General features: G+C 42.0%; 1 protein-coding gene across 4 annotated transcripts; it reads left to right on the top strand.

Annotated features, from left to right (window-relative positions):
* The first annotated feature begins 316 nt into the window (after positions 1–316).
* Positions 317–26,891, top strand: mphosph8 (M-phase phosphoprotein 8). 4 transcript variants are annotated; one of them, XM_079562830.1, is made up of 14 exons: positions 317–562; positions 2,562–2,717; positions 7,403–8,401; positions 8,804–8,897; positions 8,980–9,252; positions 11,213–11,329; positions 11,969–12,057; positions 21,414–21,554; positions 21,641–21,727; positions 22,796–22,953; positions 23,671–23,822; positions 25,915–26,039; positions 26,122–26,205; positions 26,668–26,891. In XM_079562830.1, exons 1-14 carry the CDS (start codon positions 470–472, stop codon positions 26,707–26,709), a joined length of 2,610 nt encoding a protein of 869 aa, XP_079418956.1. In that variant the 5' UTR covers positions 317–469; the 3' UTR covers positions 26,710–26,891. The 4 variants fall into 4 exon arrangements, with proteins under 4 accessions (XP_079418956.1, XP_079418953.1, XP_079418954.1 ...); XM_079562827.1 differs by lacking the exons at positions 21,414–21,554; positions 21,641–21,727; positions 22,796–22,953; ... (2 more) ...; positions 26,122–26,205; positions 26,668–26,891 and adding exons at positions 13,148–14,810; positions 15,696–16,846; XM_079562828.1 differs by lacking the exons at positions 317–562; positions 2,562–2,717; positions 7,403–8,401; ... (9 more) ...; positions 26,122–26,205; positions 26,668–26,891 and adding exons at positions 12,071–12,505; positions 12,694–12,744; positions 13,148–14,810; positions 15,696–16,846.
* Positions 26,892–27,476: the final 585 nt, after the last annotated feature.

The following is a 27,476-nucleotide window of genomic DNA, read 5'->3' as shown; positions in this document are numbered from 1 at the left end:
AAAAATATTTTTGGGAATGTGAAACCATAAAGAATGAGGTTTAGCTAAAAAGGCTTTTACTCTAAAAACTCCAATCAATTCAAAATCAATTGTTTTAAACCCCTTTAAGTTGATTCTTTTTGGATTTAGCACGTTTTATTAAACCAGATGAATTGGTAAATGACAGTATTTGCTTTTCTTATGTTTTGTGGACTAATTAAGAGAATAGCTTGGGTAAATAATCTGATTTGACAGCACTAGTGTGAGAGCTGACTGTGTGGCCCACGATCCTCCGGAACAGAAGGTGGCGGTAATGCTCTAATACTTGACTGCTGAACCCAGACTGGAACAAGAAAACACAGCCCCAACGCGAAGCTAGGAAGCTAGTCTCCAGCCCTCAATCCACGAGCTTCTAAAAACAAGCTCACCCTGGGCCAGCGCGTACCCAGCCCCTCAGCGACCTCCAGCAGCCCCCGCAGCCTCCGCCGCCATGGCCGACGACACCGAGCGCGTAGAGCCGGGGGAGAGCGAGGAGGAGGACGTGTACGAAGTGGAGAGGATCATAGATATGCGAGTGGAAGAGGTAGCACACGCACACGCACACACACCCGCACAACACACAACACACACAGACACACACAGACACACACACTGCGCTTTGAAACACACTGCCAAAGCAGTGCTAATATTAGTATTTGACATGTTGACTTCTCAGGTTACTGTATTGCTTCCGCTACAGATCTGAATTCAAAGTTAGCAGAGCCCTGCTCCTGTTTGGAGTCTCCGGAGAGCCTTTGGCTGGTGTTGTCCCCACAGATCCGGAGCAGCTGCACATTCACGTCACAGCAGATTCGTGACACTTCTTTATTTATTTGTATTTTTTGAGTTAGTGCCATCTGCTGTTTGGAAGATCATATAGCTGGTTATGGTTAAATCAGCGGCAGGACTGTCATTTGTTACGGTTCCATAGATACATTTTTTATGTCCATTATTAAAGACATGCATAGTGTATTCATAAGTAATTATTATAATCACAATAATCATAATAATCAATATTTTTTACGAAAGCTTTACAGTATTTGTTACTTCTTTTAATGATTCAACTTTAGTATTGAAACTGTTTTTTTTTCTTGTTGTTGTTGGTACATACTATCTGGGCTGTGTGGGTTCAACTGTTAATGTATCTTCCAAACCGCAAAAAACAATGACAACAACAACACTAAAAGCGAGTGTCGTGAATCAGCTGTTGTGCCGCTCCGCTCTGCAGATTCGCCCTGCCCAGTGTGGCTAACAGAGATAGCTTAGCATTTTGGCTCAACAACGAGACCGTAACTGACGTGAGCGCGGGCTGAGCCGCTCTTCCTGCACGTGTGCCGTCTTTTGTTCATGGCGCGCACGTCTCCCTGTGGTATTCACGCGTCCGTCTGTGGCACAAACACTTGTTCTGCTGTGGGACGAGCCCCGCTAGTGCCATGTTGTCCTTGCCTTTCTCTCGTGCCCTGGCTCCCGCTGAGGCCAAGGACGCACCGGGCCCGTGGCTGCTCACACTCGGGTCTCCTGCAGTCACTAACATCAGTCTCACTGCTCCACAATCACACTTTATCACCAAAAAGACACGCTCAGCTAGTTATTCTATTAGCGAGTGGTTATTTACAGGCACAAGAGTCTTTGGAACAATTTAGAGCTAAGGATTAGATATTGAAATCCAAAATGTCGTATTGATTAGTGTTAGGGTTTCCAACTTTTTCTTGTCTCGTGTACACTTTCATTTATCCTTCAAGTCCCCTCTAAAATAAATAATTATAATAAATAGTTATAATAATTTTATAACAATAAAATAAGACTAATCTGCATTTTGAGCGTTCCCATGGTTACTGAAATGGAATTCTCAGTTGCCCTCCACCTCAATTTTAAACTTCACCTTATTCCACCCCGCCCACTTCTGCCTCCTTTTGCCTTGTCTCAGCACTTCAGTTGTATCGACACTTGCAGTAGAGCGTGAACGTAGGGCTGGCCGTTTTTGCAAAATAAATAATCAGAATTGTTTATCCCATATTGATCGATTTCGATTTCCGATTTGATTTTCCGATTTCTTGGTGCTAATTCTGCTTCTGATTGGATGAGACACAGACAGATACTCAGGAAATTTACAATGTAAAAACACTACATACACTAACTACAAAAACAAAGTAGGTTTTTATCAAAAATACTACATTTTCATGTCATTTTTGCTCTATTTGAGTCTTTGTTTACCAGAAAATGATTAATCGATTACTAAAATAGTTGTCGATTAATCGATTCGTTGTTTCAGCCCTACATTTATTTAATGAATTTAATTAAATCACATTAGACGGCAATAATATCATTTACTAAGAAAATAAATCTCCACAAGGATTTGTAATGTATAAAACCTGCTAGCCCTGTAACCCCGTGAACAGAAGCCTTACTGAAACACAAATGAATGAATGTAATTGCAGTCCTCTCCAACATGTCGCTGGGGCAAAACACACTGGACAAACATTTCTTTCTCCTGTAGGCCTTGATATGATGCGGGGTTTGAAGCTGGATGCTGTTTGTTGCAGGGGGAGGTGCTGTACCGTGTGCGCTGGAAGAACTACTCCTCGGATGATGACACGTGGGAGCCCGAGGCCCACCTGGAGGACTGTAGGGAGGTGCTGCTGACGTATAAGAAGAATATGGCTGAAGCCAAGGCCAAGAAGGAAAGCGAGTCCAAGAAGGTATGTCCACCACCACCCAGAGGGTGTATGACCAGAAACCCTACAAACAACTGGTCCTGGAGCGTCATACAGGCCACCCTGATGGAAAGCCCTGCTAAACATACAGCTGCTGGTTCACTATTAGCTCAAATACTAATGTCAAGTTTTTTCAACATGTGTTCTGCACATGTATCCACACAACGGTGGTCCTTAATCCCATGTAAATTGTTAAATCTTTTTTTTTTAAGCTCCAACCTCTAAATTTTGTTCAAATAGTCACAAAAACTCTCCTGATATATATTTTTTTTGGCAGATTCCACCAACATTTATCTGGCTCATTGCCCTTGAAGTTTGCCCCTTGAAGGCACACTTTGTTAAAGCTATGGTCACAACCGGTCGTACGGATTCCTACGGCCAGTCTGCGTGCAAAAAACACAAGAAACGCATGGAGTGCACACGGGTGACGTGCTTATTTTCGAGCCGCAGACCTGCCGCAGAGGTTCTTTGCGCAGTGATCTTAAAATCACAACTATGTTCTCCACGAACAAAAAATAAACGCAGCCATTTGAGAAACGCCAGAAATCGCATGATGACCGGTTGTGACCTAGGCTTGACCTTGGCTTAAGGCGAGACACTGCAGGTGAATAAGGAAAATTTTGAAATTTAAAGATGTCAATTTTAAACTTTTGCTGTCGATTACTGACATGAATATGAGAAAAAAATGCATTGCAATTTTTTTTTTTTTTTAATTAAAAAAATACGGCGTTTTGTGGCTAAAAATGCTCCGAATTCCCGATGTTTCTGCATGAAAACTGAATAATGGATCAATCCAGGTTTAAATACATGGTTCTATTTTGTTGATATATTTGTTACAAAGACTTTTTCAGAGGGGATTCTTTCTTTTCTATATTTCTTTTCTTTTCATTTCAAATTCTATTTGCTTTATTCATTCCCAATTACAAAGCATCTCTAAGGGTTGCTTAGGGTAAAACCTCAAGGTCGATGAGACAGGGGTAAATGTTATCCAATTGAGAAAAAAAATCACAAGGAGAGTTTTCTCTACTATTATTGAGCTGAATTCCAAGGATTGGAGCATAAAACTTCTAAATTTCCATTTTAAGGAGCACCCTAACATACCTTTTTATTAATCAGTCATCCACTGCTTTTGTAGAGAGTAAACCGCTAAACGTAATGTCCAAATGAGCAGCAGGGAGATGGATACAGGTGCAAATGAATCACACTAAAAATAACAAAAAAGCAGAAAATAGACTACAACAGTCAAACTGGTTTGTGTTCCACTCTTTAAACATAATATTGTCCAATTTAGATTTGTAGACCCTTTTATATGCCGTTTAGTCCTGGTTTTCCTGATGACGTGTTCCTTTTTGAAGGTCAAACATTTTATGAGATGGTTCTCTATGAAGGTTAAGTTGTGTTTTTATTGTTTTAAGTGTTTTTTATACACTCAATTTATGTAACAGATTTTTTTTCGCATCTGTAGTTAACCACTATATTGAAAAAAAGTCAGTGTATTTTTTTTCGCTGCTGCAAAAAAAATTCAGCAATAAACAGCTGATGGACAGCCAATCAGATCAGATTCAGCCAAGGAGAAAACTGGCTGCATCCAAACGTCAAACTAGAGTTAAAAGTACTCACTTAAACCCAGAATAAAATTCTTAGCACTCTCATTTCTATGGGTTAGCTTAGCCTAGCGGCATCCATTGGTTTACATGTATCAGTTAGCATTGGACATTGAGCTGTTGTTTCTCCTAAAACATTTAACAAAATTAAATGATCCCAAGGTCAACTGTATATGTAGTGTGAGAACAGTTCATTCATTCACTCTGAACAAACAATGTTAAAACTGGCTCTATCTATCTATCTCTATCTCTATCATGTACAAAATAGACTGCATTTTTTTTTCAGCAGCATAAATATTTCAATATGGTGGTGAAATACAGATGTAGTAAATTCAGTGTATAAAAACACTTTGATAATAAAACACAAATTAACTTAACAACACTCCATGTGAACCAAACCAAATGAAGAGTTCATTTGCAAAAAAAAGATTTAAGATCTAATTTCTCTTTACATAGCAGTGTTTTTCATTACCAGGTCTGTGAAAATATAAAGTCACTAGGAGGGATGTCAAGATTAACCGGTTTTACAATTACCACGGTTAAAAAAGTGCACGGTAGGTTTATTGTAAGATTTTTAGGACATGCGGTATAGCGCTGTCCCTCTCCTGAGCCGTATCGCGTGTGTATCTGTTCCAAACGATGAGCACTCACCAGTAAAGCCTGAAGAAACGGTGTCCAGTGTTAATTCCACCCCAAGACGCGTGAAGTCAGTGTACAGCTCAATAATCCAAAGTGCAGAGAGCAAATCTGATCCAAAGGAAGAGCCCCTATAGAACCATGTGCAGCTGAGTTTAAGTCGCAGTAAAAAACAAAAGTAAACTGTGTGAGACGGCGCATGGAAATCAGCTGATCGGTTAGTATGTTCAGGAACTCTTTTGACATTATAGTGATTCATGAGACACAGATCTGAAGAATATCTTTTGAAAACATTCACAACAACTTGCTTCGTTTAGAGAGAACAAATATTGATATTCTTTTACCTGTTAATTATTTTAAAATAATAATACCTGTATTATTATTTTTGTTTTTATTTTTATTTTGCCAGGGTATAGCCTAAGCATAAAGATAAAAGATAACTTAAGTTAAAAGTTCAGTAGATTAAAACAACCCTTAAAGCAATATAAGAATGTGCACATAATGTCTTTTTTCTTTACTGTTAAGATTTTGAGAAATTCTCAGTATTTTCTTCCTTAATCTTAATAATCGTGAATAATCGTAAAATCGCAATATTTTTCCTCACAGATTAATAGTGACTCAAATTCTGAATCGTGACGTCCCTAGTCACTAGATCTTTATCAAATTTACATAACTTTAGTTCATAATATCCAAAATGATGCAGAAAATCTGCTTTTGCAAAGGAACTCTTCATATATATTAGGGCTGGGACAAAATATCGGATTGCTGCAGTACCAAGTATCGCAATACTTTCAATACTTGTGTTTAGAGGCATTTTTATCATCACCCCTTTGTTTTCAAGTTCCAGTTACACAACACTTATGTATGTCTGACTCAGTCGTAAAATTGTTGTCCATTTTCAAGGAAGGTTCTTGAGTCATCTTCTGTGCTCTGTTGTGGAAGTGTCGAACGTTTCGCCTCTCATCCAAAAGGCTTCATCAGCGACGCTAAGGTTCAAGGTTCACTAAAGGTGCGTTCACACCAAACGCGGCCAAGCGTCAGGTTTACATTGAAAATACATGGAGGACGCGCTTCAGGCAGCGGCAAAATATCCCGCAGCGCGTCACGCACCTCCTGTGCGGCGTGTTTTGAAGCTTTTCGCCGTGGTAAGCTTATGACGCGCCTCCAGGGCGTCCAGCGCAGCCCACGCTAGAGTTGGGAAATGTTGAACTTTTTGGAGAAATTTGTGAGCGTCGACCAATCAGGAGCTTTCCCCAACAGTGCCGGGGCAGATGCTATGCCGGGGCAGATGCTATGCCGGGGCAGATGCTATGCCGGGGCAGATGCTATGCCGGGGCAGATGCTATGCCGGGGCAGATCCTATGCCGGGGCAGATCCTATGCCGGGGCAGATCCTATGCCGGGGCAGATCCTATGCCGGCCCGCAGATGTAAACAAGTATTGGAGGATTAGCTTCAATGTGAACCAGAGCTACAGCAGCTCTTGGACTTTTACAAAGACACACATCAGTGTTTCTTTACCTAAACACCCAGGATTAAAAAGGTGACAAGAAACCGTATTTCAGTGGCTGAATCTGCGCTGGGAATGTGTTTGGGCCTCGAGGATGCCTGTTGTAGTTACGAACACACGCTGACGTGTGGCCAGAGCGTCTTGACGCTCGGTGACATGTGTGACAAGCGTCTGACTTCAGGTAGGCACAAGCGTCTAACTACAGGCTTTAGTTGCGTTTTTGACGCCCCGAAAAGCGTTTGGTCTGTACGCAGCTTAAGGTGAAAATATTTTTTTAATAGAGAGGTCTATATCTCTGTGGTTTATATCTGGCTGTGAGCTGAGCTGAACCTTAGTGTCGCTGATGAAGCCTTTTGGATGAGAGGAGAAACGTTCGACACTTCAGTGACGGAGTACAGCAGACGACTCAAGAACCTTCATTGAAGATTTTGTGTCAATGCTCTTTTCAATCTTAACACAATGAGTGCCAAAAACAGAAAAACTAGTTTTTGCGTTTTTTTAATTTTATTTATTTTTTTATTACGAAACTAGGCACTCTACACCTTATGTGTGATTTTGGTAGCTTTGTGATGAACAGAAGTGAAATAAATGACGATCAAAAACATGAAAAATGGTCTGGATTGTTGGCACTCAACAAAACAGCGCAGCAGTAAACACTTATAAACACTTATAAACTTGTAAACACAATAAATGTCAAATGGTATTTGGTTTCTAAACTTTGGATACATGACTGTTTTATTTTTGCACATTTTAAAGGTAAACATATTATTTATCATGATTACTTACTGTATCAGAGACATATTGGATGGCGACAAAAGTGGATAGTCCTCCTATATATCAATATATGTATATGGTATATGTAGTTCTATTGTAACACACTATTGTGTTTTTTAAAGTTGTCTTTCTTTTTTTCATCTGTTAGAAAGTGCTTCCTGCAAAGAGCGACGTTTTTGCTGCCGACTCTGACAGTGACAGTGACAAAGACCGTCCCACTGAGCTCCCGGTGAAGAAGAAGAAGAAAAAGGTGGAAGAGCTGCCTCCAACAGAGAAGAAAAAGAAGAAGAAAAAGAAGGACAGACATTTGGAGGACTTCCGCCCTCTGCCCGCTCCGGAGACTGATGAAGAGGAACTGCCCGTCTCGCCCCCCGCCACACCCAAAATTAGAGCATTGGACTCTGACGAGGAGCCTGTTCCGACCAAGAAGCTCAAGAAGGAAAAGGCCAAAGAGGTGATTAAACAGAAGCCCAAAGCCGAGGAGGCCAAGAAGAAGAGAGGGAAGAAGGAGGTGAAGATTGACACATCAGATGACGACACAGCACCCATCGAGGAGGACATCAGCGAGGGGCCGTCGGAGACTCCCACCGAGGACACCAGCACAGAGCCACTCCGAAACCTCAGCATCTACCTGGACGATAAGTTCAAGGAGAAGAAGGGCAAGTGGGAGGTGAAGCTGCAAGGCTTTAAAGATCTCATTCAAAAGAAGGATAGTAAAAACGCCTCGCCCAAAGAGAGTAGCCTCCAAAAAATGAAGAGCCTCGCGTCAAAAGCCAAAGAGGAGGCCGCACCACAGTCCTCTGACTCCAGCGACAGCTCCACAGCTCACAGGAAAACCAAAAGCAAAGACCGGGGCACAGTCTCCAGTGTTAAGGTCAAGGAGGACAAGACCAGAGAGGACAAGGCCAAGGAGGACAAAGTCAAGGAAGACAAGGCTAGGGAGGACAAAGCTAGGGAGGACAAGGCCAGAGAAGACAAAGTCAAGGAGGACAAGGCCAGAGAGGACACGGCTGGACAGAAAGACGCTGCTGGCAGCACCAATTTGTTTGAGAAGTTTCTCCTGAACTGTGAGGCCAAAGACAGAGCTCCTCGAAGACCAGCCGCCCACCAGCTGCCCCCCGAGAAGAGCAGCAGCAAGCCCCTTAAGGTAGGCCAAGAGCCGGCTCCACATCTTACACAGAGGAGGGTGTGGACTAAGGCAATATTACCATATAGATCTACCCTAATGATCCAGCTTCAAAGTACAGGAGTCAGGACCCTGGAATATTCAGTGTCGCAGATAGAAGATGGAAAAGTATCTATAGCACTATGTTAGATATAAAGGATAGCACCAGCCTTGCGCTGAGACAGAGGTTCATGGATACTTTAATATAATATCTTTATTCGTAGTTTTTATTTACCTTGTGCATTTCTTTATTAGTTTTTTAATTAGTTAGATTTTCTTAACAAAATTGGTTTTATCTTACAACAGTTGAACAGAACTGGTTTATGTTGTGGTGCTGTTGATTGTTTGTTTGATTTTGTGCTTGATTTGCGTCTCCAATGCTAGCTTATCGGGAAAATTGAGAAGATTCCTAAGTCCAAAGAGTCTCCTGTGCAGAGAGCAGAATCTGAGAGGACTGACAAGGTCAAGCTGACAGAAGGTAGGTGGACTTTTCTGAAGAGAGAAGCACGATTGCTTTATTCAACAGTTTAGTTCTAATGGCCTGCCCTCTATGTTCTCAGCTCCAGCGGTCTCCAAAGCAGGCCAGAGTCACGGCTTCAGCCTAGACAGTGAAGAGAGAGAGGGGGAGGAGTTCAGCTCCAAAAGTCGCCTTGGAGACGAGGGCCAGCGATTGGGCTGGGACCGACGAGAGCGCCCTGAGGAGGGGCAGCGCTCATCCTGGGACAGGCACAGCTCTATGGGCCGCAGGCGAGATGACAGTGAGCCAAGGCTGTTCATGGCCTGTGAAGACCCCTTGGAGAGCCAGGATCTGCTGGAGCACAGTGACAAAACAGGTAGAGATCACACACGCTGCCGCCGGTAAATGGGCACTGTGGACTAGGGAGCTACCTAGATTAGGTTTAAAATTTTCATCTATTCTTCATGCTTCGACTTGCTTACTTTTCACTTCCTCTTTACTTGGCCAAAACTTTACACCATTCCTTGTTTGACTAACAATTTTGTGATTTTGAAATTTGTGAAATTGGGTTAAACTTCAGTAGATTTGCAAATAATAAGTTAATTGCCTAATTTAAACATTTCAAAATGCAAGCTACCGATGCTGGGGGTTTGAGTATCTGCCGTTATTCAGTATTAACCGATACCAAGAAACTTTCTTCAAAGTGGAAAATTGACTTGAAAGTCACGATGTTACAGATCAATTATCAATTAAATATATTAATAAACTAATGGAAAAACATTTGACAAGGATCACTGAACTTTTCTACACTAAATATCCTTGGGTACATGACAGACTATTTAGGACACATTAATACAAACAGATCACATAAAGTCATCTGATCGTTACAAATTGTGAGATCAGTTATTCTTGAACACAATTACATAAACGAAATATCATCCGATATCATATTTTTCCAGGATCGGCTCTGATATCTGATACCAGTATCGGATCGGTGCATCCCTAGTTTATAGGTTAGCTTTTCTATTTTGAAGATGTACACTCTGTCAATCTACTTTGGATCACTGCACAAAATGCTGCTAATGTTAACGAATCATTTGGTGCTGGATAGGTGTTTTTTCATGACCAACTGTGCACGTTGTTTATCTCTTGTTCAGAGTTTGTTTTTAAAAAAAAAGAAAAGTGGATAACGTCTGGACATCATTCTAATATTTTGTTATACTCCACTTTTTTTTTTTTTTAATAAATAATAATAATTAAAAATAGCTTAAGGAATTACAGCTGCGACAGAAACTCCCCTAAACTAATGAAATAATATTGGCCACAGAAGTAGCCTAGTGTTTGTGTTTTAGTTGATGAGAGTCTCTTAAAGAATACGAGATCTAACTTATTTGTAATGCATGAGTTGATCACATCACTTTGTATTGTGAGTTGTTTCCCCATGACACAGTGCGTAAACGTCCCGTGATCCTTGTTTGATATTTTTCCATTACAATTATCAGAAAAATGAGCCACTGATGATATTACATTTAAAAATGAAGAAATTGCAAATATTTCAAAATAAAAGTTCTCCCCCAGACATCCTGTTTTATACTGTATTCCTGTTATATCAGGATATCCCCTCTAGCTAGCGCAGTTTATGGCCAAAACTGCGCTAGCCGTGAGTTAGCATCGTTAGCCTGTATGTTGTAAACACTGCAGACGCTGCAGCACTAACAACATTAAGCTCTGGCTAAATCCAGCACAGACTCTGGTTTAGAGAGCGCAGTCTGTAATAAAGTCAGCTCTATGTGGAATATTGTATTTCCACTAAAGAATTCTCCAGTTTGTTGCTATTTTCTCTCCTCAGCTGAGAGGTGCGCCTAGTAGGTGCGCTGCCTGACCGCACGTCAAATGGTATCGGTTCCTGGTATCGGGACCTCATGAATGAGTACGAGTATGAGTACAAGCATGTGGTATCGGCCCGATACCCGATACTGGTATCGGTATCGGTGCATCCCTAATAAAAAGACACATTTGCATTTTTTTCTCACTATCTGACATGAAACCAGAATTAACTTTTATTTCCACTTTTTATACTCCAGTTTGGAGTTTTCAAATAAAAGAAGGCTTACATTTTTGGAGACATATCCTGTGGTCTTACACAAAAAAGAAAAGAAATTTATTTCTAATTGACCTAAGAAAAATTAAAGTTAATTCTGGTTTCTTGTCAAACAGTGAGAAAAAACACAAATGTGTCTTTTTCTAAAGTGTATGTAAACATATGGTTTCCGCTGTATTTCTGCTAGTCCAAGATGTTGGTACATGGTGTTGACTGTATTATGTGCTCTACACAGAGAAGGCCACTTTAAATTTGGGCATGGACCTGAACCTGGACTGGATGACACTGGAGGACTTCCAGAAGCATCTGAATGGAGACGACGAGGTTCTGAGTGGAGCCCCTCTCTCACCGAGTGAGTACATGTGCCTTTAAAATCTTTAAAATTTGCTATTTCTTACCTACATACCTGGAATAATGTTTTGCTTCATTCTCATTCATTCTAGTAATTTGTAATGATTTTGGAGATTGTCTGTGATGTTGGACTTCCCAGTAAAAATTCCAAAGCAAATCACTGATATAATGCACTGTTCAGGTGCCTTGTATAGTAGTTCAGTGTGAATTTGCTTCTCCATGATTTAGCCATAAATCGGAGGGATCCAAAGATTGATTTGGAGGTTTTTTCTTCTGGATGCATTTTAGTTCCCTTTTTGCAAAGGATGGAGGCTGCTGTGGAGTGTCATTGTGCTCTTCCCGGTGCTGTGGCTCTGATTCTGCTATGTCCCATGTCTTTTCAGTGCTGTCTGCTGCAGGCCGTCACCTTCCCAGGCCGTGTATGCCAACGCACGGGAATAATCTGAATGATTGCGAAAATAATAACATAATAACATAATAGCGAAAGTCTCCTACATACACACAAATTCTGTTCAGGTCTAAAACGTCCAAAACAAATGCTCTGGTTCCCAAAGGAGAACTTATAAGCCACAATTATGTGTGATATGTGCTTTTATCTTCACTCTCATGTCTCAGACTCATGTCTCCTGTGTGTTCTTAGGTGAGCTGCGAGATGCCGTCAAAAGTGGCGATTACTTGGCTGTAAAACTGGCACTGAACTCTAAGGAGGACTACAATCTGGACCAAGAGGTAGGTCTTCTGCATTGAAACTTTGAAGGCTTGGGTTGTACCCTACTCCCTACTGCACCGGTGTGAATGCATTAGTGAAACTGTAAGGAATGTACCTCTGAGTTTGCCACCAAAAGACACCTGGTTTGCATATAATTTTGATTTTGACCAAAGAACAGGCGTCTTCGCGGTGTCTGTCCAGTCCCAACAGTAGCTCGCACCTTGGCAGCCCCAGAGTGTGTGACTGTGAGTGCTCCGACTGTGTACTCTGCGACCACAGAGATGATGCTCACTCTTGCACACGCACAACCATGCACTCAAAACAGCTGACAAATGACCACAAATGTGTACACCATTCTGATGCTCAGCTCCAAACAGAAGTTCAAAATCGCTGTAGATTTGCCGTTTGTAGGCTCTGGTCCTCTCAGCCATGCCAACGCTGAAGCAGCCTTTTCAGCAACTCGTACAGGTAAGAAACAGCTCCTTTCAAAACACTTGGAGATTAATGACGTATTGCTTTAAACTTTAAAACTATGAAATCTCTATCACTATTAAAAGATGATCACGCTGAATATAGATGATTATATTGCAAATACATTATATATCTGTTGAATATGACAGATTGCAATATTAATTCAAACATATTGTTCTTTGCAGTGGAAACAGGGGAAAGTGACACTTGACAAGAGGAAGCACCTATTGATGCAGGTACATACTGACTCCTACAAACTTCCCAAATTCATAGAGCATTAGTTGGGTCCCGTCAGAGCTGACCTTTCAAACTGCACACAAAGGAGACCGACATGAAAGGGCTTCAGTCACTAAAGTGTGTTTGATGCTCCTGTAACTTTCGTTTGAAAAAGACCTGTCATTTGTCTTTTTTGTGCCATATTCACTTAACCTTTAGCTAAAACCGGTCTGAGATAATCAATTAAACATGGTTTTTAATCTAAGAGTTCCGGTGTTCTTGATTGGAGCTGTTCTCTGTATGAGCTTGGTAATTGGGTGGGGCTTTGCCAAGGTGCTGTTGCATCATTCTTTTTTACGTTTTCTATTTATCCACTTATTGACATACACATATAAGTCTCAAATGCATGTACTTGTTTTGCAGGACTGTACAGGCGGTCTGAAGAAGCGTGTGGCTGATGAAAGGCGTCCCGCTGACATTCTTGGAGCATCTTTGACCCTTGTTGATGAGAGAATCAAAAGGAGTGCAGCAAATGTCACTACTAGGTCCAAGACCCAACAATCTGTTACTGCCAACACCTGTGAGCCACTATGCAAACAAAGGCTGAGAAGCACAAATAATAACAAAGTGAAGGCGAAAAACACAGAACAGGCGCCTGCCAAAAGGAAAGAGAATTCAAATGTGGGTATCGTCAAACAAAATCAGCTCAAGAGAAATCAAACCGCTTCGGGTCCACCTCGGACAGGTCTGCGCACCCGCACAAATGATGCCAGCAGAGCTCAAAATGTTCAGACACATGAGCATTTGTGCAATGCGTCATCTGATAATCTTAAGAACAGCAGAGCCCTGAGTCCTGCGTCTCCGCTCTTGCCAAAGTCTGAGTTTTTAACAGGAGGCTGCGAAGACCTCATCCACGTTATGCACCAAGACAACATCTCAAGGCACATCCTCAAGGACCCAGTAATCTGCAAATATGGCCAAGCTCTGTCTGTCCAACACAACCACGACAAGTCGCACTTTCCGTCTATAGTGCAAAAAATGCGACAACTCGGGAGGCTAGTTCTCGCTGCGAGTGAAATGGATGGCAGCGTGCAGTGTTTGAAGGATCTGTTTCTCCCAACTAAATTTGAATTGACTGTAAAAGGAGCTAAAAAAGCCTTTGGTTTTGATACGTTTTCCAGCACAAACACTGCCCTTATCACAAAGATTGGTTACTCTTTGAAAGGAGCTGCTGAAATCGCTCGCACGATGGATGGTGCATCTGAGAGTGAGATAAACCCCTTCATCAACGTTCTGGATACAGAATGGGACAAGTTCTTTTCTCAAAGCAGCCATGAAAATGAGGAGCTTCAGCGAGTGGATATCTCTACAGTGACTGCAGACTTATTAAGGCTCCACCGGTTCATCTCACAAGAGCAGGAGGACGCCAGGAAAGACCTGCAGCACAGTCCCACTCTGTCTACGTGGAAAAAACTCAGCGAAGCCACCTTAACCGATGTGTGCCTTTTCAACCGCATCCGTGTGGGAAATATTGGCCGGCTGCTCTTGGAAACGTACAGCTCTATGAAAAGCACAGGAAACTTTATTCCCTCTGCTGATCAAATCCGGAAAAGCACCAAATTGGAGCTGGAAATGGGCGAGCAGTTGACAAGACTGGAATTGGAAGGACAGTTTGGGAGAAGCCTGCTCGTTCTGCTGACCCAACGGATGGTGTCATTAATCGACTTGCTGGTTGAGCATCGCGACAAAGTGGGTGTATCGCAGAATAATGTGTACCTGTTTGCGCGCATTGAAGGCCCGTCATTTGTCAGAGGACTGGACTGCCTCCGTAGAGCTGCCGTGGAGTGTGGCGTGGTCAACACAGAGGCACTTTTTTGCCCCTCTCTGAGACAGCAAATAGCCAGCAGCTGGCAGCTCCTAAGTATCTGTCAGAGTGAACTGGGCCAAGTGTCAAAGATGTTGGGAAGAAGCGTCCAGGAGTGTAGTCAGTTCTCTCAAAATGCAACAGTGTTGGAGGAAGTTAGCAAGCAACTGCTTCAGATGAACCCAGGGCTGGCTTCAGGAACTACAGGCTCTCCCAAACAGGGTAAGTAGTAGTTTCATAAAGAGATTCATTAAGATATAATAAAGCACATACCACTAGGGCTGTGCAATTAATCGAAATTCGATTACAATTTCGATTATTACACTAAACGATTACAAAATTAGCATAATCAGAAAAAACTTTTTTTTTAAATGCATTATTTCATGCCGCTGGAATTATTTTCCATTCGCATTTCATGTGCCATGGCTCATGCTTTTGCCTGACATAAAAACAAACAGCGCTGTGTGATGATGTCATCAGGCGCGCTGCTCTGTTTGTTTGCACAGGTGTGAGTTCTGGCCAGCAGGGTTCAGGTGTGAAACAGTGACCTCTCCTTAATCGAGGCATACTTGAAATCATGTGTACTTTAATGACTGTTCAGAAAACAGAAAATATTCAGCAGTTATTTTTTTTATTAATAAATATATAAATAAAATAAATACTTTTTTTTAAAGGCAACAAATACACTTTTTTGAATAATCGCGATTTCAATTATGACTAAAATAATTGTGATTATTGTTTTTTCAATAATCGAGCAGCCCTACATACCACTGTTGACATTCTCTGTTACATGATCATGGTAACCTCAACAAAACCAGTTCAGTATTTTAAGACTTTTATTTATCTACTTGGGTCTCGCCACGTCAATGAATCAGGGACACAAAAACCATTACGACAACTGCACTTAATTTAACAAATTGAAATAAGATAATAAACCATAATATCTATTTAACAGTTTCATCAGTAACTGTTTTTAATATTAGATTTATTTTTCTATCATCAAGGTTTGATTACTGCTTAAGGTTTTCTTTTTTGAAGTCATATTTTGTCTTTACTGTAATGTAACCTTATGGTGTTCTTAAATACAGTATTTCCTTTCTTTTTTAGGAGTGCGGCCAAAAAGTGCTGTGAAGAGACGACCTTGGAGTGAGCAGGAACAGGCAGCCGTGAAACGTTTTCTATCTGAATTTATCACTAAAATGAAGGTTCCCGGCAAAAAAGAATGCAATGCATGTTTAGCCGCGGAGCCTGACCTCTGCCGCAGGTCGTGGACCGACATAAAAAACTTTGTTCATAATACTCTGCAAACATTACGGAGGAGGCAAAATCAGCCTGAGAAACCCAAACCTGAGAAAACTGTAGTCAATCCAAAGAGAAAAAAGACGGTGCCCCAAAGCACAAAGAAACACTCTGAAGTCAAGAACACAGATTCTAATTTGCTGGCAAATGTTGAAGACACACTAACTGCACCATCACACGTGGAACAATCGATGGTTTTCCCACTGGACATGCCATCCAGTTATGATTCATTTGGTTCAGCCAACTCGGACATGGTCTACGCAAACCCCACATGTAACTTTTCATCACCAAATGTTTTTGATTCACAAGTAGTTTCTACGTACACCCAACTAGGCACCACAAACGCAGTCATGCATCCGCTGTACTCTCCTGAGAGCACATTTCTCCCGCCCATGTCTCCCTCCAACACACAGCACCCTTCAAGTATCCCCCTGTCTCCAGACTACGTTTCTCACGATGCAGAATCCTCTCCCGTGTTCGCCTCGCTCAACTCTCCCGCCGCGTCAGTATCGCCAACCTACACCACACTTAGCACGGCCATTTTCCCTCCATACTCCGCTATAAACGACAGGAGCGATTTCGCACCGCTCGATCATTCAAGCACTTTTTACAGCACAAGTCCGTTAAACCCCATTACGTGCTCAAAGGTTGACCCGACAGAGCACGGTATGTCCACTGAACACCTAAGCACTCCAGTTCAGTCTCATGACTCCAGCGGCGGCCTCACGAATGGGGATGGCCGGGGGAAAGTGCCTGGGAAAAGGGACACGTGTTTGACCGCTGAACTTGCCATGAACAGGACCTGGAAGGAAGCAAAATATTTGGCGCATGACTCAGTTGAGTCTTTAAAACAAAGTGGGACAGATATGGCTCTAAGGGAAAGATACGCGACAGAGCCATATACACATACTTCCCACAATGACTGGGATCCTCCTGTCTATCTTTCTCTATAAGTAAAAAGTGTGCAAACAAGAGCCAATTATGACTCAACAAATCAGTCTGTCTGAATCACTACAGGTACTGACACGGTAGACAGACAACTCCAGTCAAATGAACTGTGCTTCCAAAAAAATGTGTCTGACTTTACATATATAGAATGACATGGTTCTTGCCTCTGCTCCTCTGTCCTGTCAATGGTAGGGCGTTATGGTGTTGTGTCCTGCAGTAGCTGGTTGTCTTCCTTCCCCAGAATGAGCTACCCTCACTTCAATATGAACTGTTTTTGTGTTTTTATGCTGTTTGTGTGTGCCTCACTCTTTATAAAAAAAAATAAGTCAAATCATTATTTTGAATCTTGATGTTTTCTAAGTGTGTTTGTGTGTTCAAAATGATAGCAGCGTGACTAAAACCATAAGAATAGCAAAAGAGAGAAGCCAATAGTGGCGACATGTTTTAGTTGCTTCTCTATCCTTTGTCTACAGTCTGCTAACTCGAAACAGCTGGACATTTCTTTTTTTAGACCGCCGACAATGTCTAGAATTCAGACTGTCGGCCATCTAAATCAAGAAAACTTAAGCCCTGGGAAGGCAAGGACCTCCGTGAAGTTGGTCCCCAATCTAATGTCAACTCGTGTTTTGTGCATCAAGTTGGTCACTTGAACAGCACGTTGCAATCAGCCACTTGAGTCGCTTCAGTCACTTGTGTCGTCTGTGTTTGCTTCAGGAGGAGCGACTGCTGCTGCGCAATTCTGAAAAAAACCTCTGGGTTTTGTCCCACGCGCTGTTCCTGAGAATAAAGTTACTTCAGGGCTGGGACAATCCATTTTGTTATGATAAAATACATACAGTGGTATGCAAAAGTTTGGGCACCCCTGTTAATGTTCATTTTCCTTTATAAATCATTGGTTGTCTGGATAAGAAATTTCAGTTAAATATGCCTTAGTAGATTTTGAGCAGTATTTATGTTCGTTGTCTTGTTCAAAGACTCCGCCCCGGCGCAACTTCAACTTTGTCACTGATTCCTGGACATTGTTCTCCAGAATCTGCTGATATTGAGTGGAATCCATGCGACCCTACTTTAACAAGATTCACTTTAAAAAGTCCCTGCACTGGTCACACAGCCCCAGCATGATGGAACCGCCTCCAAATGTTACTGTTGGGACTGGAGCAAGTATTTTTCTTGGAATGCTGTGTTCTTTTTCAGCCATGCAGAACACCCCTTGTTCTCCCAAATAGCACCTTATTCCAAAATGAAGCTGGCTTGTCCAAATGTGCTTTAGCAAACCTCAAGCGACACTCTTTGCGACACTGCTTTTTCTGCATTACTCGTCCATACAGCATCTCTTTCTGTAAAGTGCGCTGGATAGTTGAACGATGCACAGTGACACCATCTGCAGGAAGATGATGTTGTAGGTCTTTGGAGCTGGTCTGAGGGTTGACTGACTCCTCACCATCCTGCGTCTGCTTATCTGACATTTTTCTTGGTCTGCCACTTCGGGCCTTAACTAGAACTGTGCCTCTGGTCTTCCAATTCCTCACAATGTTCCTCACAGTTGAAACTGAGAGCTTAAATCTCTGAGACACTTTCTGTATCCTTCCCCTAAACCATGATGTCGAACAATCATTGTTTTCAGGTCAGAGAGTTGTTTTGAGGCTCCCATGTTGCCGCTCTTCAGAGAAGATGCAAAGAGGAGAAACACTTTCAATTGGCCTCCTTAAATACCCTTTCTCATGATTGGATTCACCTGTGTATGGAGGTCAAGGGTCACTAAAGTTACCAAACCAATTTTGAGTTCTAATAATTAGTGCTGAAGGTATTGAAATAAAAAAAATTACATGGGTGCCTAAATTTATGCACATGCCTAATTTTGTTTAAATTTCGATCATTACTCTAGACGATTACAAAAATAGCCTAAAAAGTAATTCTTAAGAATGCCCTCATGCTTGTCCATCCTGCGCGCGGTGTGTGAGTGCGTCTGATCAGCTGAACTCCCATAGCGTGATAGAACTGTTGTATTTGTGGTGGAGAGGAGAATAGAAGTTTCGAAGCCTTTATATCCTTTGCCCTGGCGCTGGTTGTGTAGCAGTCTAAAACTTATCTTCAGGAGCAGATCTCAACGGAGCTCAGTTTGCGCATTATTTCATGCCGCTGGGATGATTGTTTTTTTTTCCTTGGCATTTCTTTTGCTACTGGCAAATGCTTTGGTCCGACATTACAAAAATGGGTGTAACAGAAATCTCTCAATAGAAGATTAGTTTAGACACGAGCATATTAATATAAATTTGACTTTAACGTCCGAAGGAAATATTTTTGCATAGTTTTTGTTGATTAATAAAAATAAATAAAAAAAATTATAGTTTAAATTATGATTTCAATTAGGCCTGAAATATTCTTGATTTTTTCTATAATCAAGCAGCCCAAGGCCGACGTGTTGCCATAAAGTAATTTTGAGTAAGTATTGTGTTTACCTCAAAATGTGTAAAGTCAATGTGTCCAAAACGTACAAACCAAGTGCCATTTGACGTTTATTTGAAGTGTCAAGATTGAAAAGTGCATTAACACAAAATGTAACCGTTTCTCAAAAACAAAGGAGTGCATGATAAAAATGTCTCCAAACACAAGTATTGAAAGTATTGCGATACTTGATAAAGTATCGATTTGGTATTGCAGCACAAAGTATTGCAATCCAAGCCTTGTCCCAGCCCTAAACAACTTTGTTATCACCATAGACCGTTTAGTTTATAAAATGCCAAAAATAAGCAGGAACCCCCCACTGGCCCCCAAATAATGACCTCTGGATTGATCTAAACCTCACCCTCGCCCAGCTCTAACCTCCTGCCTCTCCCAGACACTCGGAGATGCCCTCCCCAACACTGTCCTCTCCCCTTCCCGGCCCGGTGCAGTGTGGCCTCTGCTCGCTGCCTGTGCTTCTAGACCCCTCCCCGGCCTGAGTTTGAGCATTTACAGCCCCTGTAGTGTCCTGCCCCTGACTGTCCCGGTTTACACACTGTCCACAGTCTCCCAGTCCACTCACACGCCCTGAACATGATTTCAATAGCTTTGGACATAGGAGTGTGCCGTACCGGTCTGTCCAGCCTCATGTGTTAAAACATGTGCGTTTCTTAGTCTTTATGCAGACTTGGGCAGCACACGAGTGTGGACATGGCTTTTTCAGCGTTTGGAACAAGGGAACTGGACAATATCACTGGAAGTAGCTCATGAATATGGGCCAGTGAGCTTCGGGGTGGGCAACAAGGCTGAGGAAGGCTGATCTCCAAAATGTAGAGACAGTCATCTGTTTGATAAGTTCAAAGTGTACGGAGTTTCTTGTCTTTACCTTGTAGCACTTTGGTCAACCTGATTATTTTTGAAACTAAAATAAAGTTTCAGTTCCTCAACAGTCCATGTGTCCAGGTCATATTACAACTGATCTGAACAATTACTGAAACCGTCCAGTTCCCTGAAGCATATGGAAACGCATTAGGATGAATTGCTGAAAATGGTGTTTTACATATAGATGCTATGGTTAAATAACTGGTTAAATGTTTCGTTTTAAGTGAAGATTAATCATTTCTGACATTAAATGGTTTCTTCAATTTTTGTAAAACACAGTGTGCACATGCCCAAAGTGCTGTGCAAGTTTCAGACAAAGAAAAAAACATGTACAAGGTATCAGTTCAGCTTGTGTTGAAAGCCAATGTTTTTAAAGGAACAGGCCACCGTTTTTCCGTACTGAGATATGTTCTTACCTGAGCTTGGATGAGTTGATTTGTGCGTGCGCTCAGTCATGCAAAAAGGCCAAAGATGTTGTTTAGCCTCTCCTCCTCTCCTCTATGGGGCCAAACTGGGGTGGAGTTGGAAGCGACAGAGCTCTTCCACGTTTTCCCTTTCTAAATACGGTTAGGTGAGTAGTTACAAGATCCAAGTCTAGTTGCACAAAATGAAACATGTTGATTTTCTAAGCGGATAAAAAGGGGTACTGTACTGTGAGGCGTAATAATACCTTAGGAGCACTTCAACGTCCGTGCAGAGAATTCTATAAGAGTGAAGAGATTACTGCGCGTCGAGGAGAGGAGGAGAGGCTAAATGCTAACAACATCTTTGGTCTTTTTGTGTGACTGAGCGCACGGGTAAAGACCAGACGGGTACGCATCAACTCGTCTAAGCTCAGGTAAGAACAGAGCTCAGTATGGAAAAACGGTGGCCTGTTCCTTTAAGAGTGACTCAAAACTCTGAATGGCTATAGGCTATAGGTCACAAACCCCTAAAATGTCTTGGAAAATGAGTACAAAGTCTGGACTGAAGCACTGCTGTTCGGACTGTCCAGTGAAATGAAAACAGCGCAGAGCTTTGTTTACATGGCAGATATTTAGATTATAGTTACTGCCTGCACTTTAGGTGAGAAAAAAAAAAACTGGGGTGCATTGGAGACTGTGTTGTTTGCTGATAAATCTGTCCTGACAGACGTGCACAGCCAGACTCCGCCTAAAGTATAAAGACACGCTGTTTAAATGTCTGTGGATGCGTAGGATATTTGCTGAACACATTGTTGACTTACCCGTCTCTGGGCCTGTGTGCTGCCGGCAGGATGGCAGTGGCATGACTCTGAGCATGCTGGCTGCAGCTGGAGGGCAAGACGACATTCTGCGACTGCTCATAAGGAAAGGAGTGCGAATAAACCGGCGGCAGAAGAACGGCACCACGGCGCTCATGCACGCGGCTGAGAAGGTAACCACATATTCTGTAGTGTGTACTGTGGTACTGCCCACGGCGTCCATAGCATCAGTCTGCTTAATGTTAACCGTGATTTGTAGAACTGCCTGACCACAGTGGCCATCTTGCTGGAGGCTGGTGCATATGTGAATGCTCAGACATTAGGAGGAGACACCGCACTAATGAAGGTAATGTTAAACGACATGAACAAACCAGATTAGTCTTGTTTGTCAGGCCAGTGGAGCTCATTATGATCGGTTTGAGCACTTCGAGCCAGTAGATGTTAGTCATGTTTCATATTTGTGACTGTTCAATTGAAAAAGGTACAGAAATCTCTGCTGTGCCCCTTCCCCACACACTGTTGTAAAGACATTCCTCAGCTCAGTGATGCTGTTGAACTACATTCACAGCATGGTCACTGAATGGGACAGGGAAGATTAGTAAAAATTCTTTAGTTTGTGATATACAACTGTTGCACTATCCCATGCTCTTTGAAGCCTGCCCTGCGTTCTCAAAGTACAGTTTTCATTAATTTTGCCAATTTATTTTCAAAGGTAAAGGATATTAAGAGTTGCATAAATGATAAGAGTTGAATCTCGTCAGCTATGAGATACCTCATGACCATCATTTTGATCAGAAAATGTATGAGCTTTTGTAATTTTGCAGAGTTTGACCCCTTAACCCCCACTTTAACCTAGTTCATTTTCTCCAGTTCAGTTTTGCCCAAATCTTAAACTTCTCGACTGGAGCTTACAGCCTATATATACGCCAGAGTAATGCCTCATTTGAAAGCTAAGACCAACACGGTACGGTTTTGTCACATTTTTGTAGTTTTTTGTATTGTATTATTGTTTTTTTTTTTGTCTTCGTTGCTTTTTGTTTTCTTTTGTCATATTTTTGTGCATGGTGGAAAAATCTTAAAATAAAATAAATGGCATCGCACAGACTGCTCTGCCGAAACGTTCTCATGAAGATTCAGAATCAGAATAATTTGAGAACAGGTTCACACACTAGGCTTGTTACTCGATCATGCAACATAAAACATCTAACACAGAATGTAGATAAAAATAAGCTATAAAAACTTTAAAACTATAAGGCTTTAAGGGCATGCATAGAGAAAAAAAAATCAAAAAAATAACTGAGGCTACTGGAGGTGCTCATTTGGTTAGTAAAACCACATACATGCTGCCACATACATGGCTCAAATGAATGAGAAATGTTCTTGGACTGTTGAGCTGCATTGCTGTTCTTTCCAGGCCTGCAAGAGAGGAAATGCAGACGTGGTGCGCCTCCTACTGGAATACGGAGCAGACTGCAACATAATGTCCAAACACGGGAAGAACACTGCCATGTACTTCGCCAAACTCAGCAACAACCTGATAGTGTGTGACCTGATCAAGGACCACGTGGGCATGTACGTCCTGTCTTCTGATCGCTTAACATGTTTTAATACATTGTTTATTTCTATTACTCTGATTATTGATTGATTGAAGTCTTTATCTTGCAGACATATTTCCATCAAACAAGGTTTAAATGTTTTATTTAGAAAAGGAGTAGGTAGAAGTAACGTATATGCCCTGCCCCTTCTTACAGCTGGTTTCTTCACAAACGACTACATACATATATTGTATATTTATTGACTGAATCTAAATGACCATTTTGATCTACACACTAAGCGTTGTTATTTTTACATACAAATGTTTTAAATCCTATTGTACTGCTTCGTTTGTTTTCCCACTTTGACAAAGCACAGGCTTGTTCCTTTAGTAGTGAATTTAAATGATCTTTAAACTGTGCCACTTCCATTTTTAGTTCGTTTTTCATGAGTCGACGAATATGTCTATTGATTTTAGTCTCTGGGTTAAAACAACCCAGCTATTGTTAGTAATTTCTGCCAACTTAAGTGTATTCTACGTTGAATTTGCTCAAAGCAGAAATCATGATCAAAACCACCAGCGCCAATCGTTTAACATACTCCAGTTAAATTTGTCAGGACATAGAGACGTATTTGAGAAACACTCGCTTAGTAGTTCAAAATGTGCTCTATAAACTGTATCAAGATTTTTCAGCAAGTAACAGAATGTAAATAAAGACAGTAGTTTGTGGAGCCTGACTGGCTGTTTGTGTCCAGGCTGTCCAGTGTGACGGACGATGCCATCAGGGCGTACTTTGAGTCCCGGCTGCTGCTGCTGGAGCCGGTCTTCCCTTTGGCCTGTCACCGTCTCTGCGAGGGACCGGACTTTTACATGGAGTTTGGCTACAAACCGGGGCCACAGCCGGACGGTGAGAGCCTTTTTGTGTCTCAGTGTATAATGACTGTGGGTACAGCGTGTGATTGGTTCAGATCGGGACAGGGTGTGTGGGGAAAACAGCTTTAGTGCTTAAACTTTGTTGCTCTAGTTCCAAACAATCATAATTAAATGATAAACGATTTCTTTTCCATCTGCATTCTCTCCCATTCACACTCATTTATTCACGCTCGTGTTTCCTATTACTGGTGGCTTCTGCTTCACAGTGATGGAAGGCAGAAGTGTCTTGCCCAAGGACACAGTGGTGGCGCCGGAGCCGGGATTCAAGCTGCCAAAATTGACTCGCTCTACCATCTCCACCCCGTAGTTCTCGTAGTTTATTGTTTATGTACACAGTTACCTCAGTTACCAGCTGTTAGCACTCGTGCTTCACAGCTAGAAGGTCCCGGGTTCCATTCCCACCTGGACGGGGCCTTTCTGTGTAGAGTTTGCATGTTCTCCTCGTGTCTGCATAGGTTTCGTCCAGTTTCCCCTACCACTAAAAACATGTACAATAGGCCAGGAATGAGAGAGTGTTTGAGAGTGCGGGAGTGTGGGACAACAGATACTCAATAATGTGCACTGTACCTGCCAAACAAACCAATAAATAAAAATAAATCAATATTTTAAATGGATTATAAAATCCTGTTCCCACATATGGGTTTCCCCACTCAACACCTCCAACATACAGCAGTACTTTCACTGCCCACAGGACCAAAAACTCCCTCTAAACTCCTAATGCTTTCAGGCCCTCTCAGATGGAGGGAGACAGTTTTTGTAAGATATCTCCAAAATGAAAATTGAGGAATATTGAAATAGTTGATTATTTGGTAGTGATTGGATTCACAAACCTGCTACATTTTTCTTTTGGCTGAAAATCCATCCATCCATCCATCCATCCATCCATCCATCCATCCATCCATTTATTTTCCTCCGTTTTATCCGGGGCCAGGTCGCGGTGGCAGCAGTCTCAACAGAGATGCCCAGACTTCCCTATCCACACACACCTCCTCCAGCTGTTCTGGGGGCTGTTCTGTTTTTATTTGATCAACTTCACGCAAATGTTTTTGAATATTGCCACCACTGCGGTCACAACATTGTGACTGTTTTTGTCTCATGTGGATTGTCCCAGTAATAACAGACATATTAGCCAAAAACAAGAACAAATTAAAGCCGCAAGCGGCATCAAACGGCCCTCGTGGGCCATGCCTCCATTGCCACGCCTCTGTAACCTTACAGAGGGCGCTAACGCGCCCGCTACACTTTATTGTCCTGATGTGCCATTAATCTTTGTCACTAAACATCAAAACTATTTTTTTAGCCTGTCCGTGTGAATAATGGCTCCAACCTGCAGAGGGCACTAGCACGCCCAAAATCTTTTTTATTTCACAAGCAGTATCGGACGGCGCTGACGGGCCGTACTTCACTGACCACTGTCCACACGCTCCTGACAGAGGAGCAATTACAATAGGCCCTTGCAACAGCAGGCCACTCAGGCCTAATTATGGTCTCTCCACGTAAATAATAGCTCCTACCTGAAGAGGGCACTAACATGCCTAAAATCATCGCCTTTTATAGCAGTAGGTTCAGCATTTTTGGCTAATGGGCCTGATAAATAAGTACAGTAACTCTCTGTTGAGTTTCAGAAATATTGATTGTGGTATTGAAGAGTTTTTTTGTAGTTTCTCGCACATCAGCCGGTCTATGCAGACCCGGAAGTAAAACGATGACATCAGCGCTTCACTTTTTTTTTTTTTCAGCACTTAACAAGCGTACGTTTAAGTGCTGATGTCATCGCTCTACTTCTGGGTCCAATGGATCTTTAGCTCCGTTCTCTATAATGGGATTTAGCAGATTTTAACCGGATTTCTAAACATCTGATCACACAGAAATATTACATTTGCTCTGAATTTTCTTTAGTGATGCTTCTCTGACATTAATTGTCATATTACACAATGAACGTTACGAAGTTTCTGATGAACTTTTGTTCCCTATTAAAAACACTTGTGCTTCATTAGATGAATATAGTCAAGCACTTGGCCTAAGTGGACCATCTCTAGGTTTAACTCCTTAATAATCTTCCACAGGCTCTGGGATCCTGCTCTTCATTTTCCATGCCAACTTCCAGACTGAGATCACGGCGCGTCTGTGCGGCCCCTGTGCTGTCCATGCTGTGGTGCTGAATGACAAGTTCCAGCTGCCAATCTTCTTGGTACAGCAATCTAATGTTACGCCTCGCTTCAGTGTCTGCGGCTAACGTTGTCCGCTAACATCTGTCTGTGTGCTCTTTGCAGGACAGTCACTTTATTTACTCCTTCAGTCCTGTCCCTGGCATCAACAAGCTCTTCATTCGCCTGGCAGAGTCTCCCACAGCAAAGGTGGCACAAAAAAGGCTTTCACAGCTCTTCTGGTGTCTTTGCTTCTTCTTGATTACTGTCTCAAAAGTGCCACATTGTAGCAAGGCAACTCATTTTGGTATATACTGTTTAGCGTCACTTTTTTGTCCACACATAATATACCCGGGGTCTTATTTTTGAAACTGTAAATGAGACTCTTACTAGAATAGTACGTACGAGCAAAACCCAAACATTAGGGTTTAGAAAACCCACGGTACACACACCTTCTCTTCACCGATCACCGATCCCACCTGGAGCAGAAATAGGCAGAAACATGACATGGAGCAGAGAGGGGGAGGGGCAGATGCAGATGCTTGTGGGTCTGTGCTGAAAAATGGACTGATTTTCATGCGGTTATTATTTGGCCTGTGTTACCAAAATGAAAATTTGTCGTCTTTATACAAAAAAACGATTAGTAAGAGGTTCTAACTTGCCTTTCCTCAGGTCAAGTTGCTCATCTGCGCTTACAAGGTCCAGCTGCAGTGATGGACGGCGAGAGCACATCTGAAGGACACGTATGGGACCAGCTCACGTCACCAGGGAGAAGTCACGAGGGCCCGTGGAAAACCCTCGCTCTGATGCCGAGGCTGCAAATGTGTGAAGGGGCCGGTCTGCAGACGCTCCCTCTGCTGGTGGTTTAGCGTTATACTGTGTGGGATGGACCTTTTGTCCTTTTTTTTCCTTCTTTTTTTTAAATCTCAGGTCATGATATATGTTCAAGATAAAAAAAAAAAAGAGAAATGGAAAGAAATGCTTAAATTCTGTAAATACTTTTGAATCTTGCTGTGTTTTGTACATAAAGTTGATGTAATGGTTTTCTTAAGCCTTTCTGCTTTTCTCCTCAATGTGATTTCGAGTATTCAGGTAATAACAGAGGTCCTAAATCTGTAGCAATGCAGATAAAAGTAACTCGGCCCCAATTGTTGAGCTTTTAAAACACAGTTTTCACTGTTTTCATTAGAGCCATAAAGAGTGTCTACCAGCTATTAGCATTTAGCTTGTAGCACATTGTGGCTAGTTCCTCTGAAGTGGTGAACGCCTGTATTTAGATTAGATTAGACTAAGCATATTTTCTAAAGACTCCGTGGCAGACCGTTCCTGACCGATGATCACTTACTGCGCATTGACAACTTGCTGTAGCATTTAATACTCTATTTCTGTGGAGGAGAGGCCTGTGTTTACAGAGATCGGAGAGTTTTGTCTTGAAGCTAAAGGCTAACGTTAATTTCATGCATTATAAAATTTGAAATGTG

The sequence above is a fragment of the Gobius niger genome (assembly GCF_951799975.1).
Source record: "Gobius niger genome assembly, chromosome: 9".
In the NCBI taxonomy this organism is placed as follows: Eukaryota; Metazoa; Chordata; class Actinopteri; order Gobiiformes; family Gobiidae; genus Gobius; species Gobius niger.
Note: the sequence above shows the minus strand (reverse complement) of the source record. Positions and strands in the feature narration are given on the sequence as shown.